This window comes from Lepus europaeus, chromosome 20 (assembly GCF_033115175.1).
Source record: "Lepus europaeus isolate LE1 chromosome 20, mLepTim1.pri, whole genome shotgun sequence".
NCBI classification, from domain to species: domain Eukaryota; kingdom Metazoa; phylum Chordata; class Mammalia; order Lagomorpha; family Leporidae; genus Lepus; species Lepus europaeus.
The window spans coordinates 4,991,015-5,018,845 of NC_084846.1; the positions used below are offsets into that span (position 1 = coordinate 4,991,015).

The 27,831-nt window shown below is 57.5% G+C and overlaps 1 protein-coding gene across 1 annotated transcript; it reads left to right on the top strand.

The window, feature by feature from the left end:
- The first annotated feature begins 394 nt into the window (after positions 1-394).
- On the top strand, positions 395-27,692 carry LOC133749418 (complement C3-like). The gene is made up of 41 exons (XM_062178565.1): positions 395-545; positions 636-843; positions 1,280-1,460; positions 1,670-1,740; positions 1,835-1,923; positions 2,016-2,098; positions 2,243-2,330; positions 3,117-3,219; positions 3,312-3,432; positions 3,656-3,771; positions 4,021-4,161; positions 4,249-4,455; positions 4,619-4,828; positions 5,104-5,265; positions 5,512-5,641; positions 6,635-6,712; positions 7,926-8,123; positions 8,233-8,347; positions 8,661-8,746; positions 8,851-8,990; positions 10,760-10,966; positions 11,943-11,994; positions 12,099-12,185; positions 12,339-12,542; positions 14,292-14,367; positions 14,652-14,820; positions 16,676-16,771; positions 16,931-17,117; positions 18,065-18,237; positions 18,386-18,544; positions 21,606-21,665; positions 22,004-22,091; positions 23,693-23,738; positions 25,146-25,233; positions 25,498-25,584; positions 25,827-25,932; positions 26,391-26,480; positions 26,665-26,751; positions 26,836-26,925; positions 27,026-27,161; positions 27,493-27,692. Exons 1-41 carry the CDS (start codon positions 475-477, stop codon positions 27,599-27,601), a joined length of 4,995 nt encoding a protein of 1,664 aa, XP_062034549.1. The 5' UTR covers positions 395-474; the 3' UTR covers positions 27,602-27,692.
- The last annotated feature ends 139 nt before the right edge of the window (positions 27,693-27,831 follow it).

Below are 27,831 nucleotides of genomic sequence, written 5' to 3' on the forward strand. Positions count from 1 at the left end.
CTCTCAGAAGGTCCAGTTAGGATGAGTCCCGGCTTGTCCAGGCTTGGGATTGCGAAATGGGATGAAGTCCCTGGGTGCCTGCACAGCCCTTGTTTGAGGAGCTGCCTCCTAAAACTCTGGCCAGTTTCACAAGAGCGGAGGTGCGGGTCAACTCCCCAGAGCTGGGGCAGGTGCTCCCCCCTGCCCCCCTCCCCGCCAACCCCAAACAAGCCCCAACTCCTAGCTGCAGTGGGGGCTGCAGGATGACACCCCCCACCCAGGCTCCAGGTCCCCAAGGAGGGGACTGGGGCTCCCCTGGCATCTGGGCTAAAAAGTGAGCCCCCTACCCCACCCCCGCTGGGTTTATGGGAATTCCCTCCCACAGCTGTTTAGATATTAACTCAGCCAGAACCAGGGGAAGCAAACAGGCTGGGGCTGGGACGGCCAAGGGACAGACACCTACAGGCTGTGGCCCCACCACACCCTTCCACCGCGATGGCCGAGCCCTGGCCCCTGGCCTTGATGCTGCTCCTGTGTGGGAGCCCCTTGCTCCGCGCTGAGCCTCTGTGAGTCTGGGGGCGGGAGGGCGGGGCTGGGGGGGGGGCTCCTGCAGAGCCGGCGTCTGCACAGGTGCCCTTGCGTTTCTCTGCTGGCAGGTACATCCTGGTCACCCCCCGGGTGCTGCGGCTGGGCAGCCCGGAGAACATCCATGTCCAGGCTCACTCCGAGTCCAAGGAGCGCCTCCAGGGGAGCTTCGAGGTGAACTTGACGGTGTGGGACTTCCCCCTGAGGAAGACACTGTTGGCCAGCAGCCGGGTCGTCCTCTCGGCAACAAATGACTTCATGGAGCAGACGCCCGTGACGGTGAGTGGCAGGCCAGGATGGGCAACCCCGAAGGGAGGCCGCAGATCAGCAGGAGGGAGAAAGGCTGACCCTGGGGAGAGATCCCAGGAAGTACTGCAACTACCGGACAGCAGATAGAGGGCCTGGCTGTACTTGCAGCTCTTCTCCCGTCCTGTGCCTTTGGAAATCCAGTGTTCCCGAAGCCCGGACTCCCAGAAGATCCCACCACTAGCCCATCTGATGCCGCTGTGCAAATGACATAGGATGCCCTCTGCTGGTCTCTTGCAGAACTGCACATGCACTAGCTGTTTGTCCTTGTCTTGGCCGAGTGCCACTGTGCAGTGAGTTATCTGCGCAGCTGCTCCCAGAGGGGCCGTGCTCAGCTACTTCTCCTAAGACCCGGCCCAGGCAGGGAGACCCTGGCTGAGCCTGAGGGCTGTGGGCATCTCTCCCCCAGCTTCCTGAGAGCCTGCTGTTCCCCCGACACAAAAAGCCAGGCCAGCACTACGTCATCATCCGAGCAGACTGGAAGCCCACCTCCGTCTCCTCGTTCATGGAAAAGACGGTGCTGGTGGCTCCCCACGCTGGCTACATCTTCATCCAGACGGACAAGACCGTCTACACCCCCGACCACGTGGGTATGGTCCCAGGGTATCTGGTCTGTGGCGCACGCTGACTTGTAACCCGTCCCGGGTCTCCCCCATGGTCTGGCATGCCAAAAATCTCCCAAGGCCTCCCTCTTCCAAGTCTCCCCACCATCCACCACCCTAAAGGCCCTCACCCTCTCTCCAGACCCCCTCGCCCTCCCTGCCTCTGTCCGATGCCCAGAGCCGCCTGTCTCCCGCAGTTCAGTACCGAGTCTTCGCTGTCAACCACAAGATGGATCCTGTGAACAGAGCCATCATCCTGGACATTAAGGTGGCCTCTACTGCCGGGGGCGTGGCTTCTGGGAGGCTGCACGGCCAGAGCCCTCCCCCAGGGCAGCCACCAGCACCACCCTCTGTCCCTGCAGAACCCAGACGGAGTCACTGTGATCAGCCACAGCCGGCAGGTCATCAATGGTCTTTTTGATAACTCCTTCCACCTCCCGGAGCTCGTCAGGTGCCCGTGACAAACCCGGGAGCAGGCGTCGGGGGTGGGGGTGGGGGCTGTGCCCCGTGCAGCCGCACCTCTCCTAACTTGCAGTGTTTCAGTCTGGGGACCTGGACCATCGAAGCCAGTTACCAAAGCGCAGGCAAGCAGAAGTTCAAGGCCACCTTTGATGTGAAGGAATATGGTGAGGAGCGGTGTGGGTGGTGGGCGCTCACGGGGCCGCGGGGGCTGGCTCAGCAGCAGGGTGGGAGCTGAAGGCTGTGGACAGGGAGGGGCTGAGGGGGACGGGAGGAAGGCTGAGGATGCCCACCGCCTGCTCTCTTCCCAGTGCTGCCATCTTTTGAAGTCCAACTCACCCCCAACAAGACTTTTTTCAGCCTCAGTGATGAGGCTCTGGGCGTCGACATCCAAGCGCGGTAAGTCCCTAACCCCCTCCCCCTCCCGCCCAGGCCCTGCTGGAGGGCCAGTGACACCGAGAACCAGAACGGGTGGAGAGGAGCAGGCCACTTCTGTAGCCCTTTTCTGCTACCTACGAGGCATCCCAGGTCTCCCATGAGGTTGTACAGACCGCGCCCTCCCCCATGAGGTTGTAAAGGCCCTCCCTTCAAGTTGACAAGGCTACCCAGGCCGCCCTGTTTCCCTAACGGAGTTGAACCACGTCTCGTCTCGTCTGGCGCCATGTGATCCAAACCATCAATGAGAGTCCCCGAGGTGGCACAGGCCACCGCTGCCAGTCGGAGGTTGTCCCGGTCATCTCTGTAACCCCATGGGATGGCGAACGCCACATGATGACCACCTCCATGGCTCTGTGCTGTCCACCTGAGGCCACGTGGGCGCTGCCTGCCACCTCTGGGCGCTGCACGGATGGCTCCTGTGGGCCCAGCGGGTGATAGGGGCCACCTTGCCCCTCGCACAAGGTTGTCCCGGCCACCTCTGCCAGCTCGTAGGTGCCTCAGATTCTGAAGTGGCTCCACAGGCCTGCATAAGCTCTTTCTACCACCTTCCGAGGTGGCACGGGCCACACCTGCCAGCCATCAAGGTTGCACGGGACGTAACTTGTCACCTGCCAGGGTTGTGCGGGTCAACAAGGAAACCCCCCCTTCCCCGGCACTCCCAAAGTGGCCCAGCTACTGCTGGAGCCTGTGAGCTCACCCAGGCCATCCCTGGAGCCAGCGAGATGACCCTGCACCCCCCCCACCCAGGTACATATTCAACAAGCCGGTGGACGGACACGCTCTGGCCATCTTTGGGCTGAAGGTGGACAACGTCCGGACCACCATCCAAGGGTCTCTGCGGAGGGTGGAGGTGACTGACTCCCAGCCCCTCCCCGACCCCGGGACCCCCTCCCCCACTCAGTCCCCCAGAAACCATCTTCCCCATCCCCTCTCTAAGAACAGGTCTCCGAAGGGCAGGGCCACGTGTCCCTCCAAAAAGACACGCTGCTGGCCGCGTTCCAAGACCCAGAGGGGAACTTCAGCGGGGCCTCCATCTTTGTCAACGTCACCGTGTTCTCCTCAGGTGCCACCCTCCCCCAGGCCGCTGGCTCAAGTCCCGACACAGTCCCTTATCCCAGCCCCGGGGACTGCCCGTGTGATCCCGGGTCCTAGCCTCAGTGTTTTCTTCAAGGGAAACCCTAGAATGGCGGGTGGGAGGGAGCTGAAATCTCACCCGAGGCTTTCTCTGCCTTCCCCACACATCTGTCGTCACCCACCCACACCCCACGGTCCGCCTGTCTCCGCAGGGGGCGAGATGGTCCAGGCCGAGACCTCGGGGGTGAAGATCACCCGGAAGGCCTACAACATCCAGTTCACCAAGACACCGCAGTATTTCAAGCCGGGGATGCCTTTCCACTTTAGGGTCAGGGCCTGAGCTTGCTCCAGGCAGGGACTCAGAGCCCCGCCCCCAAAACGGACTTCCTGGGAACTAAAAACCCAGGTTGTACAGACCACGCCCTCCCCCATGAGGTCAAGACAGCGCCCCCCTGTGGCGTCGGTGTGTCCCTTGAGCAGCTGTGCCGTCCTACCCAGGGCACCTGCCCCGTTCCCACGTCTCGCGTCAGGCCACGCCCAGGCCTGCCCTTCAGCTCAGCCCAGGTTCCTCCCCCAGGTCTTCGTCTCCAATCCTGACGGGTCCCCAGCCGCCAGAGTCCTTGTCCGCTGCCAGAACCACAAAGTGTACACCTCGGACAACGGGATAGCCGCTCTGGCCATCAACACTGACGCGGCTTCCAGCGAGCTCACCGTCCTGGTACCAACTCGACAGGGAAAGGATGGTGGGACTGGGGGTGTAGGAGTGGGAAGGACTGGGGCTTCCCTGACCGGCCCCCTCCTCCAGGTGGAAACCGAGTCTCCCCACCCAGAGCAGCAGGCTTCTGCCAGGATGACAGCTTGGCCCTACTCAACGCAAGAAAACTCGGGGAACTTCCTGCACATCGAGGTGAACACGATGGGTATGGATGTTGGCAACAGCCTACAGCTAAGCTTCAACACACGGCACGGGAATCCTGCAACCAAGGACGAGATCACTCACTTCACCATCATGGTGAGGGGCTGCGGCTCAGGGCCTGGCTTGCTGGGTGGCGGGAACTGTGAACAAAGCTGTGAAGGTGGCAACTGAACCGGGCGGGCTCTTGCCAAGAGGCTAATGGACCGTGTTCATGGCGCCCCCTTGTGGGCCGACTTCTCATCTTCAACCTCCCTCTTAGGTCCTCAGCAAAGGCCGGGTGGTGAGTGCCAAACAGCAGTTAAAGAGCTCGGGGAGCGTCTACACGTCGGCTATCATCGACGTGACCCCAGAGATGCTGCCCTCCTTCCGCATCGTGGCCTTTTACTTACTGCCCAGAGGAATGAGCCAGAACCCCGAACTGGTAGCTGATTCCATATGGATTGACGTGAATGACAGGTGCATGGGCACGGTGAGCCAAACCCTTTGTCGTTGTACATCATCGTCATCAGAGGGGGTCTGTACAAGTTCAGAAGCCCCTTCTCTGGGAGGGGGCAGGAGAGAGGGAGAGGACGAAATGTGGCCTTAGGAGCTCAACATAGAGCAAATCCATGAACCTGTGCACTAGGGATTGTCCTGGTGGAGTTCCCAGAGGGTTCGCCAGAGAACGAGGGACCACGAACCTGGAAGCAGGGTTGGGTCGCCCACGAGTCCCTTTTCCTGACATATTTCTTCTCTTTGACTCAGCTTAAGGTTGGTTTAAAGCGTGATGAGGTCATCCAGCCCTTGGAGCCCCAGAGCCAAGTGGAGCTGAAAGTGACAGGTGATGCAGAGGCCAGGGTGTGGCTGTTGGCTGTGGACAAAGCTGTGTATGCCTTGAACAGCAAACACAAGCTCACTCAGAAGAAGGTGAGAACGTAGGGGCCGCGGTCCAGGGCGCTAACTGGACCCTCAGCTTCTTAGCTGTACAATGGGCAGCATCCCTGGGTGAGGGGATTCGAGGAGATAATGCAGGAAAGGTGGTAAGGGTTCAGTAAACAGAAGAGGGTGTGAGAATTTTTATATTGTTTGAGCCTGAAATTCTGCTGCACCATTTGCTGCCTCCATGGACAGATGAGACAGGTCCCAGAGCCAGGTCCCTCTCTCAACCTCCAGGTCTGGGATGTGGTGGAAGAACATGACATTGGCTGCACAGCAGGAAGTGGGAAAAATAATTTTGCTGTGTTCAAGGATGCTGGACTGGACTTGAAGATCAGCACGGGAATGGACACCCTGGCAAGCTCAGGTGCTGCAGGAGGAGGGCAGGAATGGGGGCAAGGCTGCCACTGGAGTTTGACATCAGACAGACATGGGCTAAGATCCTACCGTGGCTGGCGCCGTGCCTTAACAGGCCAATCCTCCGCCTTGCGGCGCCGGCACACCGGGTTCTAGTCCTGGTCGGGTCGCCGGATTCTATCCCGGTTGCCCCTCTTCCAGGCCAGCTCTCTGCTATGGCCCGGGAAGGCAGTGGAGGATGGCCCAAGTGCTTGGCCTCTGCACCTGCATGGGAGACCAGGAGAAGCACCTGGCTCCTGGCTTCAGATCAGCGTGGTGCGCTGGCCGCAGCGGCCATTGGAGGGTGAACCAACAGCAAAAAGGAAGACCTTTCTCTCTGTCTCTCTCTCTCTCTCTCTCACTATCCACTCTGCCTGTCAAAAAAAAAAAAAAAGATCCTACCGTGCGCCAGTCTCGTTCTCTCTCAAATCTCAGTCGCCACGACCTCATGCCAGGCAGTAGGGTGGAAGGGAGGACATTTCTTTTGCATCTCATTGGCCAGAACTCAGACAGATAGCCCCATCTAAGTGCAGGGAAGGTTGGGAAATGTAGTCTCTATTCTGAGTGACTTCTTAGTGATGGAGATGTAGTTGTCACAGACAAGGCGAGAATGGATTTTGGAGAATACTAGAAGTGTCTTCTCTCTGTCGTAAGCAGTGATGTTAATGGCTGTTTCTGTCTACCACTTGCTGGACCTGGTGCTAAGTAGTTTTATATGCATGAGCTCATTAATAGAAATAGGATCATGTCCGCGTTATGTCACCAGGGAGATCAATACCCAGAAAGGTTAGATTTGCTGAAGGTCACACAGGCTTCAAGTGTTGAATCTGGAGTATACGAGGCTATGAGCTGACAGGTAAGGCATCTAAAGCACTGGGCATACAGCAAGCACCCAACAAATACCATCAGAGACGTTGACAATGACCTTGACAATGATCCTCGTATTCTCCCCTCTCATCCCCAGACTGGCAGTGCCCCCAGAGCCCCCCTCCCAGCCGCCGCCGCCGCTCCCTGAGGAGGCTGGAAGCAAAAAGGGATGCAGGTCAGAACCCAAGCTGGACGCGCCCCTCCCAGCTCCCCAGACTGCTGCCTCCATCAGGCCTTAGAACAGGAAGCCGAGTCCCTGTAGGTGTTTCAGGCAGGGAGGGTTACTAGCGGGAGACTGGCACTTACACACTCGTTGGAAGGGCTGTGAGGGTGGGAGCTGGCAGGCTGTTGGAGGAGTATAAGGTGCACCCCACTTCAGCTCTCATGGTCAAGACCTTAAAATCCCAGGACAGCTTCTGCCTGTTCTCTCACGTGGCTGGTAGAATTGCACCTGTTCCAAAGACACATAGGCTGGAGCCCACTCATCAGCTGCCATGGATACAGGCAAATGAGTTCAGCTTCCCATCTGCCTTCTGGCTCCTACACAACAGCATCTCAGTGGATCTCCTCCCAGCTAGAACCCTAGCAGCAAGGCAGTCTGGGAAGCGTAGTGCATCCAACCCCAGCTAGAACCCTAGCAGCAAGGCAGTCTGGGAAGCGTAGTGCATCCAATCCCAGCTAGAACCCTAGCAGCAAGGCAGTCTGGGAAGTGTTCATCCAACCCCAGCTAGAACACTAGCAGCAAGGCAGTCTGGGAAATGTAGTGCATCCAACCCCAGCTAGAACCCTAGCAGCAAGGCAGTCTGGGAAGCGTAGTGCATCCAACCCCAGCTAGAACCCTAGCAGCAAGGCAGTCTGGGAAGCGTAGTGCATCCAGTCCCAGCTAGAACCCTAGCAGCAAGGCAGTCTGGGAAGCGTAGTGCATCCAACCCCAGCTAGAACCCTAGCAGCAAAGGATTCTGGGAAATGTAGTTTTTAGATGCCTTGCATCTGAATCAAGAGAGAATGCAGACCAAAGTCAAGTGTGTGAGATGTCTAGCTCATGTGCCGTTCCCAAGGCCAGGGTGCAGACTGGAGGAGGAAGCCCTGAGTGTGGAGACCATGGAAGAGGGGAGGCAGCAGTGTGTGGTGTTAGAAGCATGGATTCTAGTCCCATTCCTGCCACTTGGTAGCTGTGTGACCCTGGGCAAGTGAATTCACTTCCCTGTAGCTCCACTCGCCCCATGGGGTCAATGTGAAGTTACAAAGAAAAGCTACAGGCACGAGGACCAGCCTCTGCCACAGAGTGAGGGCTAAGAGGCGAGGTGTGTCTGGCATTTAAGGTGGCTGGAGTCCTGCCTGCTCAGGCCCGCCCAAACCCTCCTGTCTCCCTCTGCTCCGCTCCACAGTGAACAAGTTCAAGACAGAGCTCGAGCGGAAGTGCTGCGAGGCTGGGCTCAAGGAGAACCCGGCGGGGCTGGCGTGTGAGGAGCGGACACGGCATGTCCTCCACGGCCCCGCGTGCGTGGCCGCTTTCCTGCACTGCTGCCAACTGTCCGAGACCCTGACTCGGGAGGCCAGGGAGGAGAGGCTGCTCCTGGGCACAAGTGAGGGAGGGGGTCAGGGCAGGAGACGTGGGGTGGGGCGGGGACCCCCCTGGAGGGGTCCGAATGGGGGAGACGCGAAGGAGGATCCACCGCAGTCCGCTCCCTGCAGCCGATGACGATGACGAATTCTTGGATGACATCTTCCTGGATGATTTGCCCATCCGGACCCTGTTCCCAGAGAGCTGGCTCTGGAGAATGGCTACTCTGCCAGAGAGTGCATCAGGGTAGGGCCCCCGCAGCCCCGCACGCCAGCGCCTGGCCCCCAGCCCTTTCAGCTTTGCCCGGCTGCTCACCACAGCCAAGGACACCAGCAGTGGCATGAAACCTCAGGGCAGACCCAAGATAGGACCCACGTGGGTGGGGGTAAAGTGGATCCCCCGGACTGGTGTCCCTGCAGGGAAGATGTCCTTAGTGGGGTGACCCAGTGGCATCCCATAATATAACCCTGGACAGGGACCTCCCCCCCCCACAACTTCCCAACCCAGAGGCCTGGCCAAGTAGCACAAAAGGGATGCCCCCACCCCCAACTTCCGGCAGGACCTCCCACCTCCTCACCTTGGTGAGCATGCCGGATTCCATCACCACGTGGGAGTTCGTGGCCGTCAGCCTCAAGGCTGGACGAGGTAAGCACAACCATCCCCATGCCAAGGAGATGGGAGGAGGGTGGCCCTGCCCCGCCCCAGGAGACTGGCCTCTGCCCCAACCCAACGCGCCCTCCTGGCCCCAGGTCTCTGCGTGTCGGACCCCTTTGAGCTGACCGTGATGAAGTCGTTCTTTGTGGACCTGAAGTTGCCCTCGTCCGTGGTCAGGAATGAGCAGATCCAGATCCAGGCCGTGCTGTACAATTTCAGGAGCCGGCAGGTCAAGGTGAAGCCGCCCCTCTCCAACAGAGCCCTGTCTGTGTGTTTTATAAAAGGGTATTTGAAAGGCAGAGTGTCAGGTTTCGGGGGAGGGGGAGGGAAGGGGGAGGGGCTACAAGGTTACAAGGAAGGGGAGGTTATGGGGGAAGGGGAGGGGGAGGTTATGGAGGAGGAAGGGGGGGGAGGAGAGAGAGGGAGAGGGAGGAGAGGGATCTTCCATCTGCCGGTTTACTCCCTAAATGGCCGCAACAGCCATGACTGGGCCAGGCTGAATCGGAAGGCAGGAGCTCCATCCTGGTCTCCCCACGTGGGTGTCAGGGACCCAGGCACTGGAGCTCTCTTCTGCTGCTCTCCCAGGCTTATTGGCAGGAAGCTGCATCAGGAGTGGAGCAGCTGGGACTTGAACCAGGGCTCCATTATGTGATGTTTGCTGCACCACAAAGCCAGCCCCAGTCGCAGCCTTTAGGAAATCTTCTGAAATATTTTCTCATCGAAGCCTCAGGAAACCCTCATCTGAGGATTGTCATAATCCTTGGTTTAGAAGTGAAGAGAGGTAGGCCAGCTCGGCGGCTCAATAGGCTAATCCTCCGCCTTGCGGCGCCGGCACACCGGGTTCTAGTCCCGGTCGGGGTGCCAGATTCTGTCCCGGTTGCCCCTCTTCCAGGCCAGCTCTCTGCTATGGCCCAGGAGGGCAGTGGAGGATGGCCCAAGTGCTTGGGCCCTGCACCCGCATGGGAGACCAGGAGGAGTACCTGGCTCCTGGCTTTGGATCAGCGTGGTGCGCCAGCCGCAGTGGCCACTGGGGGGTGAACCAACGGAAAAGGAAGATCTTTCTCTCTGTCTCTCTCTCTCTCTCACTGTCCACTTTGCCTGTCAAAAAAAATTTAGAAATGAAGAAAATGAAGAGAGGTGGGTATTTGGCAACACCATTCAGACACAACTTAGGGGGCCGGAGCAGTGGTGTAGTAGGTAAAGCCACTGCCTACAGTGCCGGCATCCCATATGGGCGCCGGTTCAAGTCTCGGCTGCTCCACTTCCAACCCAGCTCTCTGCTATGGCCTGGGAAAGCAGTGGAGGATGGCCCAAGACCCAGGATAAGCTCCTGGCTCCTTGCCTTGGATCAGCCCAGCTTCAGCTGTTGCTGCCATCTGGGGAGTGAACCAGCGGATGGAAGACCTCTCTCTCTCTCTCTGTCTCTCCCTCTTTCTGTAACTCTGTAAACAAATAAATATTTAAAAAAAAAAAAAAGCAAAAGACACCCTTTGGGAGGCCAGCATCCCATCTCAGGGGGCCTGGGTTCAAGTCCCTGCCCTGCTTCTGGCTCCAGCCCCTGCGCATGCGCACCCTGGGAGGCGGCAGCGATGGCTCAAGGACTTGGGTCCCTGCCACCCACGAGAGAGACCCAGATGGAGCTCCTGGCTTCAGCCTGACCCAGCCCTGGCTATTGTGGCCATTTGGGGAGTGAGCCAGCAGATGGAAGATATCCTTCCCTCCCCCCGCCACTCTGACTTTCAAATTGATAAAAATTAATCAATAAAAACGTGACAAAGGGAAGGAGGACACTGGGGCTCAGAGAGATTAAAGGGGGTTATCTGAGGTCACACAGTACCTGGTAGCAGAGGGACTTCTGACCCGAGCAAAGTCTTTGCTCTCATCCACTGGCCTGTGCTGTCGCCCACTCGGGCAGCCCAGGGCTGGGTGGAGGGAGGGGTTGTGATCTGAGGGTCCTGGGTCACCCCCTGCATCAGGAACCCCTACCAGCCTGTCCTCTCCTAGGTCCGTGTGGAGTTCCCCTACAAGGAGCCTCTCTGCAGTGCTTCGAAGCCGGGAGCCCCGTCCCGCCAGGTGGTGACTGTGCCCCCCACTTCCTCCAAGATAGTAGCGTTTGTGCTTCTCCCTCTGGAGCTAGGCGAAGTGGAGGTGGAGGTCAAGGCCGTGGGCCCCGAGGCCCGGGACCACGTGAAGAAGACCCTGTTGGTTCGGGTAATGGGAACCTCCACCCCTCACCCCTGGGTCCCAGGCCAGGTGATCATGGGAGGTGCAGGTGAACCCCGGGTGGACAAACAGGCCTCCCAGATGGGAGTGAGGGGCCAGAGAATGGGGTTCAAGGTGCAGTCCATGGACAGGCCTGGGGGAACCCCAGTGCTTCGGAGTCAGGCGTAGGCTCATTCTTGTCTCTGCTGTGTGACTTCAGGCAGCTTATGAGCTGGTCTGGTCTTCCATTCCTCCTCTACCTCACACAGATGACTATCATACCCAGGAATAGTCAGACAGCTGTGAGGACTGCCCACAACTAGCATAGGACCCATCGAGCTAAATTATGTTCCCAGATGATTAAGGATTTTTTTTTTTAGAATTTTTTTTTAAAGAATTTTTTTTTTTTGTACGTAACAAACACAAGGTCAGCCCCTAAGATCTAAGTGTTTTAATATTGGGGCAGGCATCCCAGATCAGAACGCTGGTTTGAGTCCCATCTGCCCCGCTTCTGATCCAGCTCCCTGCTAATGCACCTGGGAAAGCAGCGGAAGATGGCTCAAGTGTCTGGGCACCTGTCACCCATGTGGGAGACCCGGATGGAGTTCCAGGCCCCTGAGTTGGCCTGGCTCAGCCTTGACTGCTGTGGTCGTTTGGGGAGTGAACCAGCAGATGGAAGATCCATTCAATCAGTCAGTCTCTCTCCCTGTTCCCTCTCTTCCCCGCCTTTCAAATACATAAAACCTTTTAAAAATTAAAAACGTTAACTCACTGAGCCCTCAGCACAGCCCTAGGGACTATGATGATCCGCTTTTCACAGACGAAAAAAACTGAGCCCCAGGGAGGGCGAATACTTTGCCCAAGGACACACAGCTAGGAAGAGCTGGGATTCTGTGCTCCGTGAGGCTGCCTCCGCCTGTCCCTAGCGTTGCCGTGACTACCATCACTGTGGTTTTTAACCTTGGTTCCTGGTTTCATCCTCCAGGCAGGAGGTCAAGTACAGAGATTATCGCACAGCTTCCTCCTAAACCCGCAAGGTCGGTGGCATCCACAGGGTGGATCCAGAGTCCTGGGGCCGTGCAAGGGAGGAAAAGAGGGGCTCAGATGAGCCCACTTGTCACCGAGAGCTGTGCCTCCTCAGGTCGGACCCAGATGGAGCTGGTGCCAAGGCGGGAGTTGTTGAACAAGGTGCCCGACACGGAGGCAGAAGTGTTTGTCAGCGTCCAAGGTGCTGGAGGGCACAGGTGCTGGGGGTGGGGTCTGCAGCTGTGGCCCCTCCAGAGCCTACCCGGACAGGAGAGCAGCGAAGGCTGGGGACTCTGCAGGTGGCGATCGGGGAGCCTAGGCCACCTCCGAGGTGACCGACTCCCCCACCTGACAGGCGACATCCTGGGTGAGACGATCGTGGGGAGCCTGACCCCCATAGAAACCCAGAAGCTGCTGAAGGTCCCCACCGGCTGCCCCGAGCAGACGCTGAGCAAGCTGGCGCCCGTGATCATCCTGACCAAGTACCTGGACTCCACGGGCCAGTGGGGCAAGGTCGGGGTGGAGCACAGGGAACAGGTGCTGAAGAACCTCGTCATCGGTGAGACGGGGCTCTGGGGGCCTCTCGCGAGCGACTGGGATAACCCTGGGGGTGGGGAGGGTCCCCATAGGACACCCCCAGGAAAAACACCCAACTCCGATTCCCGACCTGATGCCGCTGCCCCCAGGTGACTCCCAATTCCCCAACAGTGACCTCCGGGTCACTCACTCTGCCCCCTGCTTCCCCCAGACAGCAACCCCCCAATCATTGTCCCAGGTTACACCCCCTCAGGGCCACCCCCAGGTGAACACCCAGAATCACCCCGGGAGTGGCTTCCCTGTTGCATCGGAACACTAACACCTCCCCAGGACACAACCAAACCCAGAAGGAAGCCCCTGGCTACACCCAGACAAAGACCACCTCTGACCACTGAGCCGCCAACACGCCACTGGAGTTCTTTGCAGTAACATCCCAGGAGCGCTCATTTAGCCTGGGGCTATGATGCCCGGGGCCCACATCTGGGCTCGATGCCCGGCTCCAGCCCGGCTCCTGCTGATGTAGGCCCTGGGACACAGCGGTGCTGGCTCGAGTGCTTGAGTTCCTGGCTCCCAGCTTTCGTCCAGCTGCTGTGGGGCTATGAGGGAGTGAACCAGCAGATGAGAGTGTATTCCCCTCCCTCCTCTCCCTCTCTCACTTCTGTGTCTCTCAGCTTTCTTATTCTCAAATTAATTTTAGCAAACAGTAACCCCACCCAGGGACACCTAGACACTGCAACCCCCAATACCACACCCACATAGAAACTCCCCACGGAACTTTTGTGCACCCAAGAGGGGCCACTCCGATATATATATTTTTTAAGATTTATTTATTTATTTGAAAGGCAGAGTTACAGAGAGGCAGAAAGAGAGAGAGAGAGAGAGAGAGGTCTTCCATCTGCTGGTTCATTCCCCAGATGGCCACAATGGCCAGAGCTGGGCCGATCCAAAGTCAGGAGCCAGAAGCTTTTTCTGGCTCTCCCACATGGGTGCAGGGGCCCAAGGACTTGGACCATCCTCTGCTGCTTTCCCAGGAGCATTAGCAGGGCACTGGATTGGAATTGGAGCAGCCAGGACTTGAACCGGTGCCCCTATGGGATGCTGGCACCGCAGAGGGCCGTTTTACCCACTGTGCCACAGGGCCAGCCCCACTCTGATATGACGTCCACATGTGGCTGCCCCTGTGTGACGTGATCATGCTGGCTCCCCAGGTTTACATCTAACTAACACCCCCAAGGAAACTCCCAGGTAGGGCCCCACAGGCTGCCCCCTTCTTCCAGGTGGCACCTGGATAAGAACCCCATGATTGCTCCAGGCAGCAGCTCCCAAGTTACACCCTGGCCCGGGGCCTCCGAGGTGGCCAGGTCCCGGCTTAGTCCTAGGCAGTAGAGCCACCTCCTCAGTGCCCAGCAGCTATACCTGGGCCATCATCCAACAGGTCAGGTGTTGACCCCCTCCCAGGTTACACTCAGACTCCAGCACACCACACGGGGAACAGTAACACAAGAATGGCCACTCAGCCTAGCGATTAACATGCCCACGTCCTACATCGGAGTCCTGGGTTCAATTCCTGGCTCCAGCCCCCTGCTGCCGTGCCCTGTGGGAGGCAGCGGTGATGGCTGGAGTAACTGGGCTCTTGCCACCCATGTGGGGGACCTGGGCTCCCTCCTCAATACACCTGGACGATCAGTTGCCTCCTCTGAGTTATGTGACACACGCCCAAGTCACCCCAACACCCAGTCTCCCCCACAAGCTGTGTTCCATGTCTCCCCAGGTCACACGCAGATGCTAAGGTACCGGAGTGCAGATGGCATCTACCGTCTCACAGAGAACTCTCCAGGAAGCACCTGGTGAGGGCGACCCTGCCCCTTTTGCCATCACCCCCTTTGGAAGCCCCAGGGGGCTGGGATGACCCCCAAGAGTTTCCACACTGTAAGGTCTCGGGTGGGAAGGCGTTTAGCTGACACGAGGGTGGCCTTCCATGCTGGTGGACTTGGGGAGTGGGGAGTGCAGGGGGTCGGTCTGAGCAGGCTGGTCTTCGATGTGGATTCCCATGCAGTGTAGACGCCCCTGTCGCAGAGCCCCCTTCGGCTGCCATTCTCACTGATGCCCGTTCCTCTCTCCTGGCCGGTAGGTTCACGAGCTACATGTTCCGGATCTTCGCCCTGGCCTATCCCATCATGACAGACAAGATGCCCAGGCTGTCGGACCTCTGTGCCATGGCCAACTGGGTCATCACCCAGAGGCAGGCGAAGGACGGGCACTTCCTGGAGAATGGCCCGGTGGTCATGAAGTCCATGCAGGTGCCTGTGGCGCCCTCAGAACAGGAAACCCTTGGGGAGACTCAGAACAGGGAAGAGCTAAGGCTCTGGCTCACGTGCCACACCCTGGGCCTGGACCACTTGCGCTCTGTCACTATGTGGATGCAGCTGGCACTTCCGGGGCCCAGTCTCTGCCTCACCCCCACATCCGTCGGGGGCTAGCCCTGGCCCTCCTCCCTCGGGGCCAAGGTCCTCCCTGTCCCCATCCCTCACCACCAACCCTTCCTCCACACCAGTCCCCAGGAACATTTCTCAAATGCAGCCCAGCAAGTCATTCCCCTCCTCAAACACCTGCTATGGCTCACTCTTGCCTTTATCTATGTCCCACCCCAAGCCCCATGCTCACCTGCTCACTGGTCCCTCAGATCCACCTGCGTGTCTCTGCTTATGCCTGCACTCCCTTCAGTGCATGGAGGATCCTCCCTCCAGCCCTTCCTTTTCCGACACTTGGCCAAATCGCATTTGCTCTTGAGGTTTAGCTCGGATGCCACCTCCTTTCAGGAAGTCTCCCCCTGTGAAGCCCAGCCCTGCGCCTGTCTCTATCATTGTACTTGTCATGTTCTTGACTCATTCATTCATTCATTCATTCAACAAACATTTATCCAGGGACTCCAGTGTACAAGGCTTTGTGCTGGACACTTAGGGAGATGCTAAGGTCAACAAAAGAGTTACAGTCCCGTGGGACCCACAAGCTTGCAGGGGTGAAGGGAGACAGATTGTCACTAGAAAATGTGTAAGTCACAATCGTGCTAAGCTCCCTAGGAGAGAGACGCCAGGAGAGAGTAGTGGGCAGAGGCTATGCTTGGCTATGGGAAGCCTTCAAAAGGAAATGTTCAGGGTGAACGTGAACTTGAACTTGGGGACGCTGCTCAACTCAGTACAGGGGGTGAGGGTGGAAGCTGGGAGGTGAAGGAGAAATTTGAAGCCCCTAGCCAATGGGGTGACATTGCCTCTGATCCTCAGTTTTCTTATCAGTAAAATGGGGCCATCACAAGATGCTCTGAGATGGTACAAGGAGCTTGGAGTCGGGGCTGTTCACTTTAGTTAGTAGGGCAGATGCTACATGTGGCACAGTAGGCCACAGTATTGTGACACCAGCGACTCACATTGGAGCACCAGTTCAAGTCTTGACTGTTCGACTTCTGACCCAGCTCCCTGCTGAAGTGTCTGGGCCCCTGCCACCCATATGGGAGACCTGGATGGAGCTCCAGGCTCCTGGCTTCAGCCTGGCTCAGTGACAGTTGTTGAAGCCATTTGCAGAGAGAACCAGCAGACAGGCCTTAACTACTTTATCTATCTATCTTTATTTATTTTTTATTTTTTGACAGGCAGAGTGGACAGTGAGAGAGACAGAGAGAAAGGTCTTCCTTTTGCCGTTGGTTCACCCTCCAAAGGCCGCTGCGGCCGGCACACTGTGGCCGGCGCACCACGCTGACCCGATGGCAGGAGCCAGGTGCTTCTCCTGGTCTCCCATGCAGGTGCAGGGCCTAAGGACTTGGGCCATCCTCCACTGCACTCCCAGGCCACAGCAGAGAGCTGGACTGGAAGAGGGGCAACCGGGACAGAATCCGGCGCCCCAACTGGGACTAGAACCCAGTGTGCCGGTGCCATAGGCGGAGGATTAGCCTAGTGAGCCACAGCACCAGCCTATCATCTATCTATCTACCTATCATCTGTCTGTCTATCTATCTATCAGCTGTCTGACTTCCTGTCTCTCCTACACCCTACCTTTCAAAGTAAATGAATCTTTTTTAAACAAGCAAAGTCAGGCAGGAAAGGTTGGGGAAGGCATTCTCCAAGATTCTCAGAGGATCGCAGGTGTTGCTGTCACCCACAGGGTGGCTACAAAGGCTCCGAGGCAGACATATCCCTCACAGCCCTCGTCCTGATAGCCCTGCACTCGGGCCAAGAACTGTGCAGTCCAACCATGCAGGTAGGACTCTGGTGGGGGGGGCACGGGGTGTGCAGGAGGCTCCCTGCCCCCAGGGAGCTCTCCCACCCACCCTCCTTTCCCTCTGAAGCCCTCCCTTCTAATGCTCAGAGCTGATTCCTCTGATTATCTCCTTCTGGCCTCCTCCCTCTGACCCTCCAGAATTTGGATGCCAGCATCAAGCGAGCCAGCAACTTCCTGGAGACAAAGCTCCCCACCATCCAGACGACCTTTGCCATAGCCATAGTCTCCTACGCACTGGCCCTGGCCAACAGCCCCAAAGCCAACGACCGCCTGGACAGCTTTGCCAACTACAGTCACTGTGGAGACTGTGGGGAGGGGGCAGCAGGTAAGGGAATGACCTCAAACCCAGCCACCTGCAACTCCTCGCTTATTTCCTGAGTACCCATGAAGGGTGAACCCGTTCTTGAACTCAGATCCTGAGAGGTCATTGTGAGCAAGAATGATGTGGTCCCTGCCCTCCGGGGTCAATAACAGAGTCCAGGTGGGAGGGCTGGGGTGGATGATGAAGACACAGCCGTGTGAAGGACCAAAGCATTTCAGGCAAAGGGAATGATGCAACCAAGCACCTTCCAGTGGAAAAGAATGCTTGGGGATCACAAGCCATGGGTTGCTGAGAGGGACCTACCTCCTGTGGCAAATCCTCTGTCAGCCCCACAGGTCTATATCCTGCCTGCTCCCAAGCCAAGGGGTGTGAAGTTAGAGAAACTTGCTGTAAATGGATTGGAGGAGTTTTTTTTTAAAAAAAGATTTATTGTTTGATTGATTGCTGTTAAAGAAGGGGAGAGACAGGGAGAAATTGTCCATCTGCTGTTTCACTCCACAAATGGCAGCAACGGCCGGGGCTGGGCAGAGAAAGCCAGGAGCTGGGAACTCCATCCGGGTCTCCCACGTGGGTGGCAGAAGCCTGAGCACTTGAGCCGTCCTCTGCTGCTTTCCCAGGTGCCTTAGCAGGAAGCTGGATCAGAAGTGGGGCCACCAGGATTCGAGCCGGTGCTCACATGGCATGCTGGCCGTGCAGGTGGCTGCTTAACCTGCTGTGCCACAGTGCCAGTCCCTGGAAGACCTGCTTTGAACCTCAGTTTCCCCATATCGAAGAAGTTAGAGTCCCATCTCCTAGGTGGTCCTAAAAACCTGACAGCCATTCATTTCCTCGGCAAGTAGGCACTCAACAGAGCAGCAGGCGAGAAAGGAGGGTTCAGATGATGCAAGGAGAAGGCAAAGTGAGGTGGATGGGCCCGGCTCGGGGTGACCAGGTGGGCATCCCACTTCTAGACAAAACCTACTGGCCCGTGGGTGAGCCGGACGAGGACTCCCTGTATACCATTGAGGCCACAGCCTACGCGCTGATGCAGAAGCTGCAGTTGGGTCGGTTCAACGAGACGCACGCCATCGCCAACTGGCTACTGGAGAAGCGGGAGCTAGGAGGAGGCTTCAAGTCCACCCAGGTGATGCGGCCCCCGGGAGGTGGGGGTTGGGGGCGCCCGCAGAGATGCGGGTGCACGGGGAGAACCGGAAGGAGCTGTCCGCGGTGCTGACTGTGGGCTGGGCGCTGTCTATGGTGCTGATCTGTGGCACCGCCATCCCAACACGCAGACGACGGTGGTGGCCATCGAAGCCTTGACCTCCTTCCGCGAAACCGTGCCCTTCGAGGGAGAACAGAATCTGGATGTCCATATCAGTGTCCCCAAGAGAGCTGTGCATGTCAACTGGCTCATCAATCATAACAATGCCTACCAGCAGCGATCGGCAAAGGTAGGGGCAGCTGAGGGGCAGACAGAAAGTCCCTGCAGAGGTGGCACTGAGAGTGAGGCCATGCCCCTGCCAATCTTCCTCCTTAGTTGATCTCATAACCATTGAATATTTGTCTACATTGTCAATGCATTCATTCATCTAAGCATTTCCTAAGCATCTACTATGAGCCAATCAGTCTCTTAAACATTAGTGTACACTATCAAAGACCTATACAACTTAGGAAGAAATTAGGATACTAAATATGCTCTATACATGGGTGGCATCCCTTAGATCCAAAATATGGGTGGCCCATCAGTAAGAGAATCTATTTTCTCAAGTTGTCAAAGGGCCCTGTACTGCCTGCCTCCTCTGCTCCATGGGTCCCTTTGTGAGAGGCTCCTGAGCAGGACAATAAACATATATGACTCCAAATATATACACACATATATATACACTAATTCTAAACATTCTGAACACAGGGAAAGATAAATAAATGTGAAAGGGAAGAATTACTTGGGTCTGGGGAGTGATCTTCCTGACATAACTGTATGGACGAGGTATTATTTAAGCTTTAATCATTTAACACAGAGATTCTGCCTCTATAGAATTCTCTCTCTTTTTTTTTGACAGGCAGAGTTAGTGAGACAGAGAGAGAGACAGATATAAAGGTCTTCCTTCCGTTGGTTCACCCCCAAATGGCCGCTACGGCCGGAGCTATGCCGATCCGAAGCCAGGAGCCAGGTGCTTCTCCTGGTCTCCCATGCGGGTGCAGGGCCCAAGCACTTGGGCCATCCTCCACTGCACTCCCGGGCCATAGCAGAAGGCTGGCCTGGAAGAGGAGCAACTGGGACAGAATCTGGTGCCCCAACTGGGACTAGAACCCAGGGTGCCAGAGCCGCAGGCAGAAGATTAGCCTAGTGAGCCATGGCGCTGGCTATAGAATTCTTTTTTTAAAAGATTTATTTATGTATTTGAAAAGCAAAGTTACAGAGAGGCAGAGCGAGTGAGAGAGAGAGAGAGAGAGAGAGAGGTCTTCCTCTGCTGGTTCACTCCCCAGATGGCCACAATAGCCAGAGCTGTGCTGATCCAAAGCCAGGAGCCAGGAGCTTCCTCCAGGTCTCCCAAGTGAGTGCAGGGGCCCAAGGACTTGGGCCATCACCTGCTGCTTTCTCAGGCCATAGCAGAGAATTGGATCGGGAGTGGAGTAGCAGGGACTCTGACCAGTGCCCATAGGGGATGTTGGCACTGTAAGCAGCGGGTTTCCTCTCTATGCCACTGCACTGGCTCCTAGAATTCTTAAATTTTGTTATTTTACTTCAGCAAACATCCCAACAGTTGATTCACTCCCCCAAATGCCTGCAATGGGCGGGGGTGGGCAAAGCCAGGATCCAGGAACTCAATCCAGGTCCTCCATATGATTGGCAGAAACCCAATTACTTGAGCCATCACTACTGTTTCTTGGGTCTGTATTAGCAGGGAACTGGAGTCAGGACCCAGAGCCAAGAGTTGAACTCAGCGTCTCTGATGTGGGATGCAGGCACCCCAACCAGCAGTTTAACCACTCAGCAAAATTCCTTTCTCTCCAAGTTTACATTTCAGTAGGGGAGACAGAGTGAAGAGACGTGAATAAGAGACCATGTAGTGTGTCAGACTGTGGCATGTGTTGTGGAAAAGTGAGTGCGAGGGGAATTGGGGGCATTGGTGACTTACAATTTTAGACAAAGTAAGCTAGGAAGGTCTCACCAAGGAAGAACCAGCTGAGCAAAGACCTTAAGGCGCCAGGCTTGTGGGAATCCAGGCAGAGGAACCATCAGGGGCAAAGGCCTCGAGGCAGGAGCGTGGCAAGGAGGCCAGGGAGTCTGAAAGGAAAGGGACGAAGGGAGGCGAGGGCAGGGACGCGACGGACGAACTATGTAAGAAGAGGTTTTCTCAGGCTCGGCGGGGATGGTAGCTCTTACCCCAAGCGGAGGGTCTGGCACAGGGAAACATTCACTTATTTCATGTATTCATAATGGTTACAAATGGCACTAGACGTGATTCGTATATATGTTGAACTATTCCTTAAAACGACGCTATGAAGTGGGTGCTGTTACTGACCTGGGTTTACAAATGGGGGAAGGAGAAATGGAGAAGTCAAATACCTTGGCTAACATCACACATGTGTTCATCGAAGAGGAATGGGCGTTTTTGAGATCCCGGGAGCACAGGTAGGGAAAGAGTGTTCCTTGTGTAGGAAAAGGGGTACCGCGGAGACCCCGAGGCAGGCACAGGCATGGTTTGAAGGGAAGATGCCAGGTGAGGGGATGGCATGGCTCAGCAATGAGCACTTGGAGGCCACGGCAAGCGCTCAGGAATTGAGTCCACGGACAGCGGGGTTCAAGCCAGGGTGATCTGGCTGACTGCGACTTTTAAACTCTCACTCTGAGCGATGTAAGGAGCACATAACGAGTAAGGCAAGAGTGGATGCAGGCCGGCGCATGGCTCACTAGGCTAATCCTCCGCCTTGCGGTGCTGGCACACCGGGTTCTAGTCCCGGTCGGGGCACCGATCCTGTCCCAGTTGCCCCTCTTCCAGGCCAGCTCTCTGCTATGGCCCGGGGGTGCACTGGAGGATGGCCCAAGTGCTTGGGCCCTGCACCCCTGGGAGACCAGGAGAAGCACCTGGCTCCTGCCATCGGATTAGCGCGGTGCGGCGGCCATTGGAGGGTGAACCAACAGCAAAAAGGAAGACCTTTCTCTCTGTCTCTCTCTCTCACTGTCCACTCTGCCTGTAAAAAAAAAAAAAAGAGTGGATGCAGAGTCCAAGGGACGCGTCCACAAGCTGGGCAGATTCAAGAGAAGCGTGTGACGCTGCGACTGAGTTCACAGATCTGGTAGATCCGTGGCAGTGTAGGCACCACCAAGACTCAGCGAAGAAGGAAAAGCAGAATCATGCCCCTGGGGAATGAATGACCCACCGGCTCCAAGCTGGGCAAAGAACCGGGCACCGAGCGCTCGGGCGTCCCTGTCTCCCAGCCCACATGGCACCTGACCACCCCTCACTGCTTCCTCCACCCTCAGGCCTTTCTCTCCCTTCCCTGCAGTTCTTCGGCCAGGACGACCTCGTGATCACAGCCAGCGGCCACGGAACAGGCACCGTCTCGGTAGGTCCGGAATCTTCACTCTCTCGGTCCACAACAAAACACCACGTGCTGGGGGACTTAGAACCAACACGCATACATTTCTCACAAAGTTCTGGAGGCTGGGGGAGTCCACGACCCAGGCACCAACAGGTTTGGTGTCTGCTGAGGGCCAGTCTTCACTTCCATCATTGCAGAAGGTTCTGCCCCACACGGCTGGATCCTAGAGACGGTGCTGCCCCCGCCCCTGAGGCACCAAGAGCAGAGCTTGGCAGTAGATCCCCCACATGGCCAGATCTGGGTGGAGGAGGAAAGGAAGGAGGGGGGATGGGCTCTGACACCCCGCTTTCTTGCCCTGTTAGATCCTCACCACGTACTACAAGTCCCCAGAGTCCTGGGAGAGCCCCTGCACCAGGTACCACCTGAACGTGACTCTCCACAGCACCGCAGGTGAGCTCGGACCCACGGTGCACCGTCTCCATATTTTTTGGTCAATGTTGTCACTTATCTTGTTTATTTGAATGGCAGAGAGATCTTGCATCCTCTGGGTCACTCCCCATGTGCCTGCAACAGCCAAGACTGGCGAGACTGAAGCCAGGAGCCAGTAACTCCATCCAGGTCTCCCACATGGGTGGCAGGGACCCAGGTACCTGAGCTGTCACCTGCTGCCTCCCAGGGTCTGCATTAGCAGGGAGCTGGAGTCAGGAGCAGAGCTGAGGGTTTCTTTATTTCATTTAAACAGTCATTCCCTAAACACATTTATTGTATTATTCGGTCAATCAGCATATGTTTAGTTAACATTTACTGCCTGCAAGGCCATTTCTTGGCCTGGGAACACCGGCGTGAACAAAAAATCTATCCTGGGGCCGGCGCTGTGGCGTAGCGGGTAAAGCCTCTGCCTGCAGTGCCAGCATCCCATATGGGCGCTGGCTGCTCCACTTCCCATCCAGCTCTCTGCTGTGGCCTGGGAAAGCAGCAGAGGATGGCCCAAGTGCTTGGACCCCTGCACCTGCGTGGGAGACCTGGAGGAAGCTCCTGGCTCCCGGCTTTGGATCAGCCCAGCTCTGGCCATTCCAGAAATTTGGGGAGTGAACCAGCAGAAGGAAGACCTTTCTCTCTCTCTCTCTCTCTCTCTCTCTCTCTCTCTCTCTCTCTCTCTCTCTCCCTGCCTCTGTCTTTCAAATAAATAAATAAATCTTAAAAAATAAAAATAAAAATAACTATCCCTGCTGCTCCTGGACGTGAGGGGAGGGATCAATGATGTACAAATAACAATATAGGAAGGTGCTTCAGAAAGTTTGTGGAAAATCGAACTAAAGAGACTGGCATGGCGCAGCGGGTTAAGCCGCTTTGTGCAATGCTGGCATCCCATGTCAAAGCGCTGGTTCAAGTCCCAGCTGCTCCACTTCCAATTCAGTTTCTTGTTAATGCCCCTGGAAAGGAAGCAGGTGAGGGCTCAAATACTTAGGTCCCTGACACCCATGTAGGAGACCCAGATGGAGTTCCTGGCTCCTGGCTTTGGCCTGGCCCAGCCCTGGCTGTTGTGGGCATTTGGGGAGTGAACCAGTGGATGGAAGATATTCTCTCTCTCTCTCTCTCTCTCTCTCTGCCTTTCAAGTAAATGAATATTTTTTTTTAAATTTTTGACAGGCAGAGTGGACAGTAAGAGAGAAAGAGACAGAGAGGAAGGTCTTCCTTTTGCCGTTGGTTCACCCTCCAATGGCCGCCGCGGTAGCACGCTGTGGCCGGCGCACCGCGCTGATCCGATGGCAGGAGCCAGGTGCTTCTCCTGGTCTCCCATGGGGTGCAGGGCCCAAGTACCTGGGCCATCCTCCACTGCACTCCCTGGCCACAGCAGAGAGCTGGCCTGGAAGAGGGGCAACCGGGACAGGATCAGTGCCCCGACCGGGACTAGAACCCGGTGTGCCGGCGCCGCAAGGTGGAGGATTAGCCTAGTGAGCCGCGGCACCGGCCGTAAATGAATAATTTTTAAGTCCATGATTGTAACCACCTGGCTGCCCAGCCACTAACCTCCTACTTTTTGTCTACAGCAAATAAAAAGGGAGAGGAGACCTTCCAGCTCCGAATGGAAACAAGGTCAGGGCTGGTGCCCTGGGGGCTGGGTGGGAGGGCGGCCCTACCTCCTGGACCCCAGTTCCGTAGCTGCCCTCCTGTGCACTGCACGGAGAATGGGAACCCGTCAGGCCTGCACCTCCACCCTGCCTCCCCCTGTTTGTCCTCCGTTCTGTCTCCATCCTGCCTTCTCCACGGGCCCCAGGGTGTTGCCAACTTGTCTGGAGGTTCAGAGTTGGAGGGGTCGGGTGGACCCTCCATGGTTTGGCCTCTGGCTGTGGCCTTTTTGCTGGCTGGCAGAGTTCCAGGCTGCCGGACATCATGTGGCAAGAGACGAAAGTGCACCTGCCCGTCTGTCTCCGTTTGAAGCCAGCAGGATTCAAACGTGGGGGCTCCATGCTGAGGATCCAATCCCATCTCCTCACTTCCCCACCTCAAGACACTATAACTGGGTTGAATTTCCACTCTCAGTGCCGACAACATAAAACTTCAGGGTCCAAACTCCTGCTGTGGCATCTGGGCTCTGCCTACCACAGCCAGCCTGCCTGTGCCGTGACCCGGGTGTCCCAAGCTAGTTGTACGCCCTGTACACCACCCAGTTCTCATCTCCTCCACACACCTCAGTCCCCCAACCTCCCTTTCCCAGGTCTGCCCCAGATATAAACTTGTAATGAGCACCTGCTGTGTGCCCAGCTCTGTTGTAGGTGCTCCAGGCACAGCCACAAGCAAGGCAGGCTCCCTGCCCTGGGGAAGCTTGCCGTCTGCTAGGAGAGACAGACAGTAGCCAAGGAACCACTAGACATGAAATGAAATAGCAACTTTCTTTAAAAAAATATTTATTTGAGAGGTAGAGTTACAGACAGAGAGAGGGAGAGACTGAGAGAGTGGTCTCCCATTTGCTTGTTCACTCTCCAAATGGCTGCAAAGGCCAGAGCTGAGCCGATCCAGAGCCAGGAGCCAGGAGCTTCCTCTGGGTCTCCCAAGTGGGTGCAGGGGCCCAAGCACTTGGGCCATCTTCCACTGCTTTCCCAGGCCATGGCAGAGAGCTGGATCAGAAGTGGAGCAGCCAGGACTCGAACTGGTGCCCATATGGGATGCTGGCACTGCAGGTGGCAGCTTTACCAGCTACACCACAGTACCAGCCCCTAAAGTCTTAATTAAAAACAAAAAAATTGAGGAGCATCGCAGGATGGAAAAGGGGAAGCGAGCAGGGAAACAGCATGTGCAAAGGTCCAGTGGCAGGAAAGGGACTGGGGCTTCAGAGCAATCAGATGGAGGTGGGGTGTGAGGGGGGAAGCGGAAGAGGCCCCATACGGTCGGGGGCAGGGCGGAGGCCGGGAGGTCTGGGAGAAGGCCCGACAGGCTGGCAGAGGGGAGCGTGGAGGAAGAGGCGGGCAGTGGGGAGCGAGACTGGTGCCGTGAAATCCCCAGGTACCTGGGCGCTCAAGACGCCACCATGACCATCATGGAGGTGTCCCTGCTCACCGGCTTCTACCCCAACCAGGAAGACCTCCAACAGGTAACACAGGCCCCATCTGCCTGCTGCTGGCTGTGTCTCCCTGTCCCCGCGTGGGTGCAGGGCACCATCCACCCAGCGCTAGCCCCTTGGGGTAATGCCCCGTGCTCCATGGCCGTGGTCACTCCCCAAGGACGCCCTGCACGGTCTGAGGCAGGCTCGGTGGGGCTGATCGGACAGAGGCTGGGAGCTGTAGGAGATGCTGCCCCTGAGGGGCTGGGGGCCTTGGAGGGTCTCCACCAGCCCCAATCGCCCCCTCTGCCCCAGCTGACCAACAACGTGGAGCCGTATGCCTTCCAATACGAGACCAAGACAAGCTCCAGCGACAGCTCCGTTGTCCTGTACCTGGAGAAGGTGAGCGAGGCCCGGCACCCTCTGCTGAAGGCCAGTGGGCAGCCCAGTGGGCGGAGGATCCACTTCCGGCCCCCCGGCCTGCGCTGTGTTTGCACTCTCTGAGGTCGGCTCCTCTGATCTGGATGTGTGTTGTCAATCTCGCCTGGTCAGAGGTCACCACCAGTAGTCTGGGCCAAGGCCCTGTGGCCAGTGCCACGAGGTCAGTGCCCCCGGTCGGCTCAGAGAGAAATCCCCTCCCCCAGCTCTCCCACGAGGAAAACACGGTGCTGGGCTTCCACATCCACCAGATGCTGCAAGCCGACTTCCTGCAGGCCGCCATGGTCACCGTGTACGACTACTACGAGCCCTGTGAGCAGAGGTCTGGGGGGGACGGGTGTCCAGCTAGGGCGGGGGCGGGGCGTGGAAGAGGACTGGGGCGTTGCCAAGAGAGGTCAGCACAAGACTGGCTATACCATTGGAGGGTGAACCAACGGCAAAAAGGAAGCCCTTTCTCTCTGTCTCTCTCTCTCACTGTCCACTCTGCCTGTCAAAAAAAAAAAAAAAGACTGGTTATAAGGGGCGTGGTCAAGACGCTGATTGGACAGAAACGAAAGGGTGGCGGTGGGGGAAGGGGGTAGAGCGAGAAGGGAATGGGGTCAAAGGGGCGGAGCTTTCCCAGAGATTGGCAGCGTGGGGCTTGCAGAGGGCAGGGCCAGGAAGAGGGGCCGGTCTGGAGGGGACGGCCCAATGGGGCGGAGCTTCCAGGGCCAAGGGCAGGGACGGGACCTGGAGTGGGCGGAGACTTCCGGCCAGCCTGGCCCCCGCAGCCCACAGGTGCAGCGCCTTCTACAACCTGCCCACGGAGCGCTCGTCCCTGCGGAAGATCTGCCACAAAGACGTCTGCAGATGTGCCGAGGGTGAGGCCCGGGCCGAGGGCGGCCGGGGTCCAGGCGCCCCCTCCACCTCCTGGCCGCCTTCTGGTCCACACTCAGACCCAGGGCTGCCGGTGGGTGGGTGGGGGGCGCAGGGAAGGCTGCCCCTTCCCCACGAGCAGTCAGAGCAGTGGCCTGCCCCCCATCCCCACCCTCTCCCCCACCCCAGGGCAGTGCGCGGCTCTGAGGACCGACGGCAGCCGGCTGAGCAAGGAAGAGCTACAGGTAGCGGCGTGCGAGCCTGGCGTGGACTTCGGTGAGTGTGGGCGCGCCCGGCAGGAGAGCCCTCCCTGCTGGCCAGGTGCCAACCCCACGCCCTCCTGCCCTCTGCCTTCCGCAGTGTACAAGATAAAGCTGGAAGGCGTGGAGGCCTCGGCCACCACCCCCTACGTGTACTACCACATGCGACTGCAAGCCGTCATCAAGAGTGGTATGTGCCGGGCGACAGGGGGCAGTGTGGGGTCCTGCCCTGGGGGGGGGGGGTCTCGGGCCTGTGCACACCCCCTCACCTGCCCCGGGGTCTCTTCCAGGCACCGACCCTGTCATCCCCAATACCATGAAGAAATTTGTCTCCCACGCCACCTGCCACGACTCCCTGGACTTGCAAGAACAGGAGTCGTACTTGGTCATGGGCCAAACGTCAGATTTATGGAAAGTCAGATCTGAGTGCGTAGCAGGGCTCTGGCCGCCCTGGGGCTCCGACCTGGGTGTCCTCCCCTTCCCCAGCCCAGCCCGCAGCTCTGCTGGACTTGTCAGCAGGGAGTTTCGGGGCTGCCCTGTGTGGAGGTGCAGGTTGTGCACTGCACAACTCCAGGGACTCCTACTGGGAATTTCAGTTTTCCAACAGAGGGGAGTACAGAGCCCGAGGGAGGGCTCTATCCCAGTAGTGCGGGCTGGGGGCTGGAGGACGAGGAGGGCAGAGGGGCAAGGCGGGGAGGTCGCCAAGCTCCCAGGGCCGCCAGGCCCTCCTCACTCTCTCTCTCTCTCCCACGCTCAGTTACACCTACGTCCTGGGCAAGGATACGTTCCTCATGCTTTGGCCGGCAGACGTGGCCGAGCTGGAGGAATTCTCCGAATATTTGACCACCCACGGCTGCCAGTCCTGAGACTGCGAGGCCTCGGCTGTCCTCGGTGACGTGTCTCCATGAAGGTCTGGGCCGCCTGGGCTTAACCCCAAATAAAGGACATGGAATCTCACACCCAAACTCCAGACATTTGTTCCTGCTCCAAGTGTGAGTGGGATCCTCCCCCCACCAGGCTGCCCTAACATGGCTTGAATCTGTTCTTCCTCTCTTCCTGTATCTCAACCACACGGGCCACCTCTGTGTCCTGACAA